Raw genomic sequence first — 13966 nt, 5'->3', positions numbered from 1 at the left:
GTAAGGTATTCCACTTGGGTTGTGGAAACCTCCAGTACAAATACAAGCTGGGGGATGAAAAGATAGAGCACAGCCCTGCCAAAAAGAATTTAGGGGTACTGGAAGATGGCATCTGGATGTGAGTCAGTAGTTTGCTCTTGCAGCCCAGAAAGCCAACCACATCCTGGGCTACGTCAGAAGAAGCATGGTCAGCAGGGCAAGGGAGGTGATCTTGCCCCTTGCTCTATGCTGGTGAGGTCTCACCTGGAGTACTGCATCCAGATGTAGAGTCTGCAGTATAGGGCAGATGTGGATCTTTTGGAGTGAGTCTAGAGGAGGGCCACAAAAATGATCCAAGGGATGGAATACTTGGACCAGCTGAGAGCTGGGGCTGTATAGTCTGGACAAGAGAAGGCTCCAAGGTGACTTGGCCTTTTAGTATTTTAAAAGAGTCCTAAGAAAGGAGAAGTCAGATTCTTTAGTAAGGTCTTTTGTGATAGGACAACAGGTAATGGCTTCAAACTAAAATAAGGGAGATTTGGTGTGGATATAAAGAAAAATTATTTTACAGTGAGGATGGTGAGGCACTGGAACATGCTGCCCAGAGATGCGGTAAAGACTCTTCTCTGAAGACACTGAGGAGGCTCTGAATAATGTGATCTAGCTGTAGGTGTCCCTGTTTATTGGAGGGGAGTTAGACTAGATGACCTTAAAAAGTCCCTTGCATGAAGTCAGTACCCATGCCCAATAACCTGCTGGGTTACAGGTGTATGATTGCTGTGTGATCAACTGCTGATCATCCAATGGGTGGAGCATATGCCATTGCCCCTGAGCAACTGGAGGTGCATGAGAGCAGAATAAAGAGGGTAAAGCATGTAGACTTCAGTGGTAGAACAGGGACAATCCTCCACTGACCTGCAGCTGTGCGGATCAATGAGATGTCTCTGACTAACCTGCAGACTGATGGGACACCACTAGATACATGGTGATAACTACCCCTGCTCTATAGGCAGTTTGTTAGAATTCCTCCTTCTACTATTGCTAACTTTGTCATCTTTCCCACATTCCTTAACTGCTCAGAATTTGTAATAAACTAGTTGGATGCCATTTGACCTTGTTTGTGTCTTAATCTCACTCTGGGTATATCATGAACCATTTCCTCCAACAATTGGAACAAGACGTTGTGTTATTCAACATTCCATAACAGGAATCTCTGTTCCTGTTGTTGCAGAAGTGGCATTGATGTTTGAGGTTGTGCTCAGAACTTGCCCAGGGCGTGTAAATAACAAGTGATGACATCTGTAGGTAACAAAAATATATCTTATTAGGTAATCTGTGCTGTCAGCCTCCAGAATGGAAACATGGACACAGTCTGGAAAAGTACTGTTTATGCTGTACCATGCCTTCAGATTAGATGGTAAGTTGTTTGGATGTTATTGTCCTACTCCTGCCTGTTCTGGCTCAAACATCATGCCTAGACTTTGTCATCCAAAGAGCCTCAGGTAACTTTTGGTACATAAACTGTGGTAATCATGAATTACTTTATGGAGCTTTATATTCAACTATGTGACTAATGCCTAAATGTGTACTTGCCTTTTTATAGCTCACAAAGCACGTGTTGCAAATGTTAGTTAAACCTCACACAGAACTCTGTGAGGAAGATGTTACTCATGTTAAACCAGCACATTAACAGTTATGTCTAGCAGTCAGCTGCTAATTCTATTTTTCTCTGGTTGTTTCAGTGTTTAACTGTGACTTCTATGCCTTACATTGCTCTTTTCAAAACTTTTCTTCATTCCTCTCAGGGCTGGAGAGACCTGTGTATCTCTATGAATATATCTCAGGTCGTTAAACTTCACCAGAAAGGAGAACTCTAGGAAGAAAACCGATCACTTCAGTATGTAAGTAATTAACCCTCTTTAGAAATGTTTTCACATCCCATTACTGGAGATGCTGCACATGCAAAATTCTATTTGGTGTCATTCAGAACGCTGGGCACTTAGAGAAGGTTGTTCAGAGAGGTTGTGAAGTCTCCATGCTTGGAGATTCTCAAAAGCCCTCTGGGTGGTGGGCAATGTGCTATAGGTATCCCTGCCTGAATGGTAAAGTTGGACAAAATGTCTGCCAGAAGACCCTTGCAACATCAACCATGCTGTGATTTTTTTAATAGTGGGTTTCTTTACAAAAAAGAATGCCAAAAAATCCTGTAAAAAGAGTGTCAAAATCTTGCCTACCCACATACTTATTTGCTGTTGTAATCAACTCTCTTACTGGATGTTGTCCTTTCCCTGAGTGTTCCTACTGTTGCTACCATAAAAAATATAGTACTCTTAACTCATGTGAGGAAAAAATCAAGGACTTGTGAAAGGAGTACATGTCATATTCCATCTGTCTTCCAATTGATGAGATGGGACTTCAGATTTAGACTTTTATCTAAACAATAAATGAAACCAAAGCTGCTTCTAGCATAAACTTTTTATATAGCACAAGGATAGATCCAGCATATGTCATGGGGAAAAATGTGGTACAGTTGTCAGTAAATGTGTATTTGCTGTAAATAAGTATTTCCTGCTTGGTTGTGACTGCTGCTGTAGGAAAGGGAATTATCAAAGTGAGATCTCCATGATGTGAAGGATTTGCCACAGATGTATGAGTAGAAAGCTTTTCCAAAGCCTCTCTCTGCTAATTGAGACAGACCTGGCTGTACTGGCAGGTATTGAAAATTGTTACAAATGGTTCTCCTCAAGTAGCAGCATACAAATTCCACCTTTGCTAGGCAAATAGGTGTACTGCAGTACATGTAGGTGTGCCACATTACATTACAGATGGAGAGCTATAAGCTATGCAGGAGCATACTCAGGCCTTAAGGAAACAAAATGTTCTTGATATCCAGTGAAGTTAAGGGGAAATGTACTCCTATTTTGTATTCAGGTTAGTATTTGCCATTCAAGGAGCGTAACAGTAGAGCATCCAATTGATGTTTCTAAGCTAATCAGATAGCAGTGATTACTTCGTACTACCTCCTTTCTTAGGGTTAAGAAGGTGTAGGGGAAAAAACAGAATTTCTGATTCTCATCCAGGTTTTTCTCACCATGCTAGAAGATGTCCCTGATTTTTAAGGTGAGCAGAATTTACCAAAGAAAAGAATGGTATTGGTGGCATTGTGCCTAATAAAGAATAAGAAAGGGTGGTCAGCCATAAACACCTCTATGAGGGGAAGAGACCTCCTCACAATGGTAGCTCCTGTAGCAGCTGCTGCTGTGGTGCCCTCCTCATTGACTTCCACATAAGCCTTATGGACAATGTTTGACAACACCAGGGATTTCTCAGATGACAATGCAGAAAGATCAGCTTTTGATTCATTGAAGATGTCAGTCATTCCCATTGCTTTTAATGCCTCATTGAGGTTAAAGGTGCCTTCGAGCTTGAATTGGGGCAGGTACACCTCCACTGTTGTCTCAAACATATGTTCTGAAGAGAACCACAGCATTAGGTTTTCGTAGGTCATTGTGCTTTCAGTCTAGAAGATGGGGAAAGGAAAGTTTAGATTATTGCCCAGCTTTAATTCAGACAATTGGCTTTCAGGCCAGCTTAGCTGCAGTCCTCAAACTTACCTGTTCCAGTCCACTGGTAGATCCATCTGCTGTGCCTCCTGGCAGCAGGATGATCATGCTCAGCAGCTTCTGAGCATAAGGGAGTTCAAGCACCTGAGTTCCCAGCTCCTCAATATAGCCTAATTTAAATTTGCCTTTCTGATACATCATCTGCACAGGCTTGCTCTTGTTCTATTTAAAAGAAAGTGGAATGATCACATAAGTGGTGCAGTCCTTAATGTTTAAACTTCAGGTGCAATATCAATAGTCTGTGTTTGCAGTGATAATTGCTATAAAGCTAAACATTTTTCTTTATTTTGTTGCACATACAAATGACACAAAAGATTAGTTTTGCCATTTGTGTATGAAGGGGATAATTCACTGCGGGGGAGAAAGAAACAAAGCAATTTCCCCACAACTGATCAGATGGCAAAGTGGCTTAATACTGTTACTCTGCAGCCAAACAAGCTGATGGTGGTGGGATTTCCAAGTCCTAGTTTGGAATGGGATAAAGAAGAACTAGCACTGCAGGAATCAGGTTGTCATTTATTAGATAGATGTTTTAGGCAGGAAGTAGTAGATGGCTTAAGACCAAAATCATAACTCTCTATCTCAGGTGTGTTCTTCTACGTCTTCTAATCCTCACTTTCCTTTGTGATGAGTTTGTTCAAAACCTGTGTAAAGGCTTAAGATTCTAGCTAGCTTCTTACCTACCTTCTAAATCAGTGAAAAAAGTCTAGTAGATAACAATTAATTAGTGCATGAAGGAAAGCATGTGCAGATTCTCCCTACCTCATAGTTTCTGTGACTTTAGCAGTGCTCCAAATGCTCCCAGCTATAGGTAATTTTCAATTTTCATACTCAAAGCTATATTTCAAGTCAAAAACTTTAGTGACCAAAATTAAGCTTTCTTGTGTCCTAACAAATTGCAGTGCAGCACTATAGCCAGTGACATATGTCTTTCTGACCTTTTGTCTTTATAGATGAGGAACACTTTAGAGAGTTTTTCCCAGACAAAGCTCTTCAAGCTCTTCAACTTCAGATCAGAGCTAGATCTGCATTCTTTGTGAGTTCATTTTTTTGGTGGTTCACTTAGTTGTTTTCATAGAAATGAGAGCATGTCATATGAAAAGACAAAACCTAATTAAAATGGTTTTGATCATCTATTTTGAAGACATTGTCTAGTTGTACAGAGCTTGGATTAATGTGGTTGTTGAATAACTTTTTGCAGCTATGCTGACTATACCTTAGTTAAGCAATGAAAGCTTCAGTGATGTAAGGATGGTGGAGAAAAGGACTAAAAATTAAAACATATTTAAAAAAAACATTTTAACCATTACAAATATGATAAGTAAACCAAAATAGTCTATGAGGATTTTTTTCCTCTTTCAATTCCACCTGTGTGTTTGTGGCTTGTTAATATTTTGCCTCATTTGTTTGAGGCCAAATGATCAGTTGCATTGCTCATGCTAAAATGTATTGGATGCATAGAAGCCAGGGAGACCCCTTAGAGCTTGTGTGACATGAGATCTTTGCATTTAGCTTCTATCCATGACAACTGCCCAGAGTGACTATTAGGTTTGAAAGTGCTCATCAGGGCTAACACCTGAATGCTGAGTTGCTGCAACTTCTGAGACTTTCACAGTTTTTTAGTAAGGATTGTTTTCTTTGAAAAGCCTTCCTGCTATCTTGACCCAACAGGAAAAACAGGTTAAGTTCCCAGCACTCCCATGCCTTCCTCACAGCACAGCTGAAAGCCCCCAACTTTGTACTTCTAGCACTGTAGTAAACATAACACAGGATAAATCATTATTTATAGAAAGCATATGTACCTGATTCAGTTTAAAGTCTCTCTGTACTGTGTTTTTTCCCTCAAACTTGTGTTCCCAGGATGCTTTGAAGTAGACTGCATTCACCAGCACCAGAACAGCATGTGAATCGATCACTCCTGGAGCAAAAAGTTCTTTGATTTTACCTGGAGGGAATTTTGGAGAACACAGGTGTTTTAGCTGTTATTAAGACTCTGGATTGAGACTCAATTACTTGTCTGTGAACTTAGCTTTAGAGTACCTTAGAAATCCAACTCTTCGTTTCTTTAAGGGACAAGGACAATACAAGCAGGAAATGGTAAATTTCTCAGCACTGTTACCTAGTACTGGCCTGCTTGGGAGAGGAAGGTACATAGGTTCATCAAATTAGCCAACCCCAAGTGTCAGTGGTAAAATGAATGTGCCAGGTGATGCCCACCCACAGGAAAAGGGGCAGCACTATTAATCCTGGTGTTTCCATTTTACATGAGTGTCTTTCCCTTCACACTTTTTTTTTCTACACAGAGGTTGAGGTAGGATTTCCCAAGCCCACAGGCTTTGTACAAGCATACAGAACAATGATGTTCTGGGGTTTTGTAGCTCTTTTCCCACATCAGTCACAGGCTGCTTTGTCAGTCCAAAGACAGGTTTAGTCAGGTTATGAGCACTAAGAAATTAGAAGCTTTCAAATCTATTCACCTGTCCCTCAGTAAGTTCTGCCTTGAGTTCAGCTGGAAGATTTATAAGATTTTCATCCTGCTGATGTTGCAGCTTTGATAAAATTAAAGTGGCATATTTCATATTCAGCTTAATCAGGAAAAAAAATGCCAATGGCCTCTATGTGCCTGTAACGTGCAAAAAGCTGGTTCCTTGTGACTTGTAATAGTGAATTTCACAGATGGGCAAATCACTCATCTTTGTTAGCATTGCTCTATGTGCAGCCAGCTCCTCAGTTATCTTCTCTCTCAGCTATGCTGTTCCCAGTCTCACTGTAAAGATCATAACTTCCATCCCCTGCTTTTTTGTACCTGCAGTAGGAATCTATTTAACCCTCAGAAGTACTACTGGAGCTACCTTTCTAGGCGTGTTAGTAGGAGAATGGCATAATGTAACAACACATCTTTAATTCAGAAATAGTTTAGCTAATAAATTAAAGAATGAACAGGAACAACAAAGTATCTTTGAAAAGCAGAAGAAACCTAGAAACATGAACAAGACTTTTCATATGCTGAATTCTTTTTGAAGGCACACTGGAAGGGAGAAAAGAGAGTAAGCTACGGTTTTGCTTTCTTTTACCTTGTGTCTCACTTTCAACCCAATCATTAATTTTTAGCCTGCTTGCTTCAAGAGCCCTTTGGAAGTCCATTGTTTCAAGGGCTGCTCCGTATAGATCCTTACTGCACATTAAATATTTCTGTAAAGCAGAATAAAGAATGTGAGTTAGCCAAACTTGTTCAGAGCTTATTCTCTTTAAAATGGAGTCAACAGTTCAGAAACTGTGAGAGTCTTCTTGGCGGAATAACACAAAGTATACAAGATGAGTTGCGTGATTCTCGAGTATCCAAATTGTTCAACAAAACAAACAAAAACGTTGCAAAGCTGTGAATAGGAATATATTCCAGAAGCAGCTTGCAGACAGCTTGAATAAGCCATTTTTGGCTATAGGTGCACTTCTGGCTGAATGTAGATATATGCAAAAAGTGAAAGATCTGCTTTACTTTTATTCTGCAGGGTGTTGTCTTGATTTTTGTTTTTAAACAGAAGCACTGAAAGCTGATACTCTTGTCTCTTCCCCAACAACCCTAAGAGATATGGTCCAAGTAGCACCACAGCTGCTCAAAAATACACATGAAGGGATAACAGTGGGGGCATATGGCTGCAGGAAAGCTGGGGATCAGTGCCATAGAGGCTATGAGGTATGGTTGACTTACCTGATTCAGTTCAAATCCTTGTTGGATAAAGAGATTGTTAGCCAGGCTTAAAACGTAGTCTTTGCCAAGGTTTTGTAATTGTGAAAGCAGTGCATGGAATGCTTCGTGGTTAAGATCCCCATCTGTGTTACACTAGGAATATTTCAAACACACCGATTACAAAGATTCCTCGGTATAGTTTTGGTTAACTTGCATCCTCATTAAATTGCAATGTACGCCTAACTCCCATTGTAATTATGCTTAAATTCAACTAATCTAAGCTTTGTAGCCTGATCTCCCTTCTGCTGGGGGCTTTGGATTTGACTTCATGGAAGACTTGGCTGATAACGACGTAATTCGGGCATTTCCTAGTCGACCAGGTGGACTTTGTTCATGGGATACTGACTCCCTCCAGTGGCAGACTGTGGTGCTTTACAACTACTAGGCTGCGGTGGGCTGAAGGACAGGGTCTTGTACTACACAAAAAAAGACTTACCGGAGAGAGGGAAGACTCTCTTTCCTGGTTTAGTTCAGACTTGTTTTCTGGGTCTGCACCTTCAAGCTCAGATTCAAGACTTGTTGTTCCTGCAGCATTACTGGCATGGAGGACCTGCAGTTGAAGAGGTCAAATTATAGCAATTTTAACTGGGAAGAAGGCATTTTCCTTGTTGGAAAGACTTCCTGCACTGTCCTGGATAAATGGTGGAGATTTATGAAATATGTTTCATAGAATCATTGAAAGATTTGGGTTGGAAGGGACCTGAAAGCCCACCCAGTCCCAACCCCTGCCATGGGCAACTGCTACCAGCAGCTCAGGCTGCCCAAGGCCCCATCCAACCTGGCCTGGAGCACCTCCAGGGATAGAGCACCCATAACTTCTCTGGGCAGATATGCCAGTGCCTCGCTGCCCTCTGAGTGAAGAATATATGCCTAACATCTCACCTACATTTCTTCTTTTTTAGTTGTAAGCCATTCTCCCTTGTTCTATCACTATCAGACTGTGTAAAAAGTCAGTCCCCTTCCTGCCTGTAAGTGCCCTTTCAGTATTTTCCCTTCAGATTTTCTCAGCTGCTGTCAGATTGGAAAGATGGAATTGAATTTGTGTAGTATCCATGTTCAAATTCACATTTCTATGTTAGCAAACCCAGAAAAACTTGCATTTAGTCCCCCACAATACTACTTTCCAGTCCCTCAGTATTTTTTTGTATTTGATTTGTATTTTTATTATTATAGTTGCCTTAAATTTCAAAGTGAAAAGTTGCCTCAGGCAGAGAGACAAAAGTATTTTGCTTTGCAAGCATCAAAACTGGCTTTATGCAATCATTCCTAATCTTTGTATCAGCTCAGGAGATGAATCAAAGCTACAGTGCCCTTGATGGAAATTGGACCTCGTTTCCAGTGTGCAAATATCTCACTGAAAAATTTTGAAATGCTTCTCCATAGTGGTATTGTCACAGCATACAAAGACTTAAGCTCTCTTTATAAGAGCACTGGATCTGCAGTGGTTCCCTAAAGTAAGCAAGAGTCCCTTGGAACCTTATAAGGTGGACATGTCTCCCTTGGCAGCAGCTGACCCATGGCAGTATCAGGGTATGGTGGATGAAGATCCACCAGGACAAAGCCAGAGCCTGCTACTACCTTATGCTATATTTATCTTAGGAGTATTGGTCACTTCCTACTCCTGGAAAAAAGAAAAAGATCACAGAACATAAAGCTTGCACTGCAGGTAGTAAAAGGCACAGTGATCAAAGGAGCAGACTTCTGTGTGTCCTCCGTGCACTCTGTGGGTGAGACATTTTGATTCTTGAGTGCCACAAGTGATAAGTGAGCAGGGATCACAGCACACCAAGCACTGCTCTTAAGGCAGCACCTGAGCTTGTGTTTAGCTTTTCTACTAAGCACAGGTGTTGTGCTGCAAAGCCCAGCATTGCCACTAAGGGAACAGCAAGCTATGTGAAAGTGTCTCAGAATGTTTCTGCAGTACTTACGTTTTCTATCTGAGCAGCAGTGTTGTTTCTTGCCCCTAGAAGGATCAAGCCAAGGGAAGCAGAGATGCTCATTGGAGAGAAGACAATGTTTTGGCCTTCTGCTGTTCTGTTGATCTTATTGTAGAGATCAAGGCAAAACTCAGTTATCAGTCTAGAAATGGAGCCCATTGTGAAGCCCACAGCTGTCTGGGAACAGAAAGGGAAAGGAGAAATGTGGATTGGCTGATTGCTTAGTTAGATTGCACTGTGAAATATCTGTCTGCCCTGAAATCATCCCACAGCTAGTTGCTAAACAGTTGAAATGTGCTAAATTCTGAGTTTGAAATAGCCAACTTCGCATGCATTTATCAGTTCACACTCACATGGATACAGCAGGATCTGGAAATGGGCCCCATACTCATACCATATAAGAATTCTTTAGGAAGAATTGTTAATCCATCTAATCATAGAATCATAGGGGTTGGAAGGGACCTCAAGAGATCATCAAGTCCAACCCCCCTGCCAAAGCAGGTTCTCTATACCAGGTTATCCCATGGATATATCTGATTTCTTCCTAAAGAGAGAGTTTCCCATGGTCTATCTTACTCGTTCTTATTTGTAAGAGAAGGGTTGTGGTATTTAAATCAGTCAGCTATGGATTTCCTTCTATGAACTAGTTTAATATATGTCATCATATCAACTCTTGCCTCTTGTAACAGCATGATTATTGACACACAGGGGTGACAGAAACTGCGCAGGCATCTAACCACATCTGGTAACCTGAGCTGTGCTGTGAGGGATTCAAACAACAGATCTATGGAAATAAAATTGCCTGTGATTATTTGCACGTATGAAGAAGGGACATAAACAGCTACAGATACTACTAGCTATGGAAACATGGATAGTTTGCAGCACACTTGGTGTCTCCTCATTGATTTGATAGAAACCACTGATTCGGAAAGGATAAATGACAGCAGTTTCCAAACAAGGCAATAGCCCAGCAGCTCCAGAAAGTCTGTAAGCTTTCTGTTCAATGGTAGGGCGAGATCTGTGTTGTTCTTTTCTCTTACACTGGTAACAGAGCGATTTATCATTAAATCCACTCTGGATTTATCAATCCTCTAGAGAAAGAACTGTAAGGCTGCTGTGTGGATAGCAGTGGCAGCACACAAGCTTTACTTAAAATACTATAGCATAAAAAACTCACATCAGTTTCAGTGTCAAACTAAAGATGTTCTGGAGGGCACACTGGAAAAATGTTAGAACAGCAAACCATATGCTCTTGGTTGTTTGCAGACACAAGCATAGCTCAAAATAAAAAGTTCATGTATGTATCATTCTAAGACACTTGTTTCACCCTGAAATCCCGTAGTACTTCACATGAAAACCTAACATATATGGGTAAAACAGAGGAAAACACTCAAAAGATATTCTGAATGTGAGTTACATCTTATTAACCTGAAAAAGTTGTTCTAGAACACTAGCTCTGCTGCTTCTGCCCCTACATGAAATGCTGTTTTCATTTTCCTTTTAACAACAGCACAGTCATCCTACCACAAGAGAAAGACACTGCAGTAATCATTTCTCTTTTCCTCCACCCTCATTAGCTATTAACCACAACCTTCTGAAAACAAAACTCAGCACTTCTTTCGTCTTAAAGTTTGTGTTGCTCCACTTCCACAGCTGGTGAAAGATCTAAAATGGATCTGGGAGGTTGTTTACTGTGAATGTAGGTCAGGATGCATGTTGTAGGTGTGTCCAGACCTCAGAAGGCGTCGAGGAGACAACAGGAGCTAATGAACTTCCTCAACAGAAGGGAGGCACCTCCACCCCAAACCACAGGGAAAGAACCAACCACCAGGCACAGAGGGAGAGCCTGAGAGCTGGGAACAGGTTTCAAAGGCAAGTGTCTGGCACATGCCTTTAGAAAAAGCAGCAGACTGTCTTCAGGATGATGTCCAGGTACAACCACAATAACAACTCTATGGATTCGTGTGAGCTATTTAGAGGGCTGTCCCAGAAACACAAGGCAACAGTGGAGGGAGAGGTGGTGTGGGTTGGAGAAAGAACTTTCTTAATAGAGAACCAAAGGATTTAGTGAACTTCTTAATAGATATTTGGGAGGGAGTACATGTGGGTATGAGTCCACATTATTAAGCCATGTTGGTGATCTGTGTGATCGCTCGTCAGTGAGAGTTTTGGAGCCACTGCAAGGACAGAGGAGCTTGGAGAACACCTAGATGTTGGACAACAAACGGAAATGGTACTTTTAAAAGATCTTGGAGTGGGAAGGAAAGAAAATGTAAGATCAAAGGAAGTGTTCCGTGAAGATCACAACAGTTGATCTGCACCAGACAAAGTGTTAGCACAGGACATTAGCAATTGTGCAGAGGCAGCAAGCAGGCTGTGGCTTTATGGCTGATGAAGAGAGATGCTTTGCATGATGGCACAGTAGCTGTTAACATAGTCTGAGAGATGGAATTGCTGGTGTTGTTATATGTGAGCTGGGAGCTACCCAGGAAAAGAACCTCCTTCTGTAGAAACCACTGTATACCAAAAGCCTCGTAAAGATAACAAATTGCTTCCATGACTCTGTGAAGTGAAAAATGCTCCTTTTCTATAGCTATTCACGCTCTGTTCTCTCCCAAGAGTTTCTTTTAGGCTCAAGATAAAATTAAGGCAAAATTTCTCAAAGAATGAAAAGTTGTGCTCAAAGCTATCATAATTAATAGCTTTGGTATGTTAGATTATGCAGTCAACTGGAGGAGGTAGTAAATAAGATGTGGATGCTTGAAGAGTGGTAGCATGGTTTGTAAGGTAATTCTATATGTAGAAAAGGAATACAAGAAGGAACCTGTTTTCCCCAGTGCTGCATGATAATTCCAATTGCATACTTACGCTACTTCCCACTGAAGTGCTTTTATGTACATTTCTTTCACATAAGCAAAGGAAGAACACCCTACACCTGGTGTAGGGAACCTGCTTTGGCAGGGAGGTTGGACTCGATGATCTCTTGAGGTCCCTTCCAACCCCTATGATTCTATGAAATAAGAAATAATTGGCAGAAATGATATGTGTCTGTCCCAGAAAAGGAGAGCGGAACAGATAATGCAGTGTCCTCACGTGAAAAATTTACAGTTGATATTAGTTACTTTCTTATTTTTCATGACCATCCATACAAAAACTTGTTGGCTTTTTGGGGTTAAAGGGACACAACACAAAAGAAAAATGAAATTTCCTTTAACACAAAAATTCTAATCTTCCCCATGCAACATAGAACATTTCCAAAGTAAGGTGCTTTAAATTAAAACCCAAGACATTTCAGCACAAAATATCTTTCCAAGAGAAATGTTGCTGAGTCCATCTTCCAAACAACTTAGCCCCTTATGCTGCTGTTTTTAATGAGGAAAGGGCTTTTCCTAACTGGTTCTATTATTTTACATCAATACCTCCGGGATGTATATTTTCCACTTCTTTCTAGGCTGATTATTCCTGCTCAAACAGACATGGATGTACAATGGCCGTACAGTGGCAAGCTGTTTGTTATGCCAGTGTGTAGTTGCATAACATTCTCAGCAAGCTTTTACCACTGCCAAAGCCAGGAGCAAATATGTTGATAGTGAAGCATCCCCATTACCAAAACAAAACCTGAAGAATACCCCACCCTCCCTATTATATACCATTGTTTAAGAACATTAACAATCCTGACAGCAGGGACCCGGGGTACAGAGGAAACACCCAAGCACGCAACCAAAGAATTGCATGTCCTCTCTTGTCTATTGAACATTTCAAGGCTTTTTCTTGTGCCATGGAAACCTGAGGGAAGAAGGAAAATTAGCCTGTTTCTATTAATTTATGGGTGAGTTTACCCAGATCATCTGCACCATCACTTTCCGTAAAGCCATTTTTTTTTTAATTGGGTTGAGCTGTTCTAAAACAGCCCTTCAGCCCTTCTGGAGACATAGACAGAAAAGCATCTGCTTGTGGTATAAAACACTCAGTCTGTGGCAGTTATAGCTCTCTGAACAAGCAGAGAGGACCTGGGGAAATTTCATAATCAAAAGTCTGAGGAATTTAGGCAGGCATCTTTAAATACATAGCTTTGAACGTGTGTTCCTAAATTCCCAGCCTCACCCAAAAAAAGACCACCTTCCTCACCCAAATTTTAGCGGTGTCTTTTTGTCTCTTTTCTTTTAGCCTGTGAAAGTACCTCCCTCTTTGCCCCACCTGTAAACATGATGTCTACTTCACCAACCTTTAGATTGATTTGGATCTGCCAAAAAAAAAAAAAAAAAGAACCCAAAAAACCTACAAGTTATTTTTGAAGAAAAAAAATTGTTTACCTTCTTTCCCAAAGAGGTTAAATGAAGACAGCTGAGTTTCCTGTGTATACTCTATTATAATTTCTTCCACTCTCTTGTGGGAAAGTTCAGTCTTTAGCCAATTGTTGATAAAGGCAGCACGTTGTAATTTCATGCAAATGTCATCTGGCAGTTTCCTGCAGAAGACCAGGAAACCTATATCTAGCAGTGTGCTAACAGCATTTCTCTCAAAGCTGCCCAACTGGTTTGGCAGGAGGCATTCTGGCAACATCTCCTGACTGCAAAGCCAAGTCAGTCTTAGCTGGAAAACAGCATTAACACTGGAGGTCCGAGGTGTAGTGCCATGTGTAGTCCCCTCTGAATTTGGTAGTATCGAGACTTGGACAC

At 41.0% G+C, this 13966-nt stretch overlaps 2 protein-coding genes across 2 annotated transcripts in view; one reads left to right on the top strand and one right to left on the bottom strand.

Moving 5' to 3' along the window:
- LOC136059152 (vacuolar protein sorting-associated protein 4B) overlaps window positions 1-13966 on the top strand; it is a 382624-nt gene that overhangs the window by 320111 nt on the left and 48547 nt on the right. The window lies entirely within an intron of this gene.
- On the bottom strand, window positions 2690-13837 carry SERPINB12 (serpin family B member 12). Its single transcript, XM_065753129.1, has 8 exons — window positions 13601-13837; window positions 9279-9464; window positions 7787-7900; window positions 7312-7443; window positions 6677-6794; window positions 5405-5547; window positions 3594-3764; window positions 2690-3499 (listed from the first exon to the last, which is right to left on the bottom strand). Exons 2-8 carry the CDS (start codon window positions 9444-9446, stop codon window positions 3095-3097), a joined length of 1251 nt encoding a protein of 416 aa, XP_065609201.1. The 5' UTR covers window positions 9447-9464; window positions 13601-13837; the 3' UTR covers window positions 2690-3094.

Source organism: Cyrtonyx montezumae, unplaced genomic scaffold (assembly GCF_038088225.1).
Source record: "Cyrtonyx montezumae isolate F1298 unplaced genomic scaffold, pur_monq_1.0 scaffold_8, whole genome shotgun sequence".
NCBI lineage: Eukaryota > Metazoa > Chordata > Aves > Galliformes > Odontophoridae > Cyrtonyx > Cyrtonyx montezumae.
This window is presented reverse-complemented; position numbering and strand designations above follow the sequence as displayed.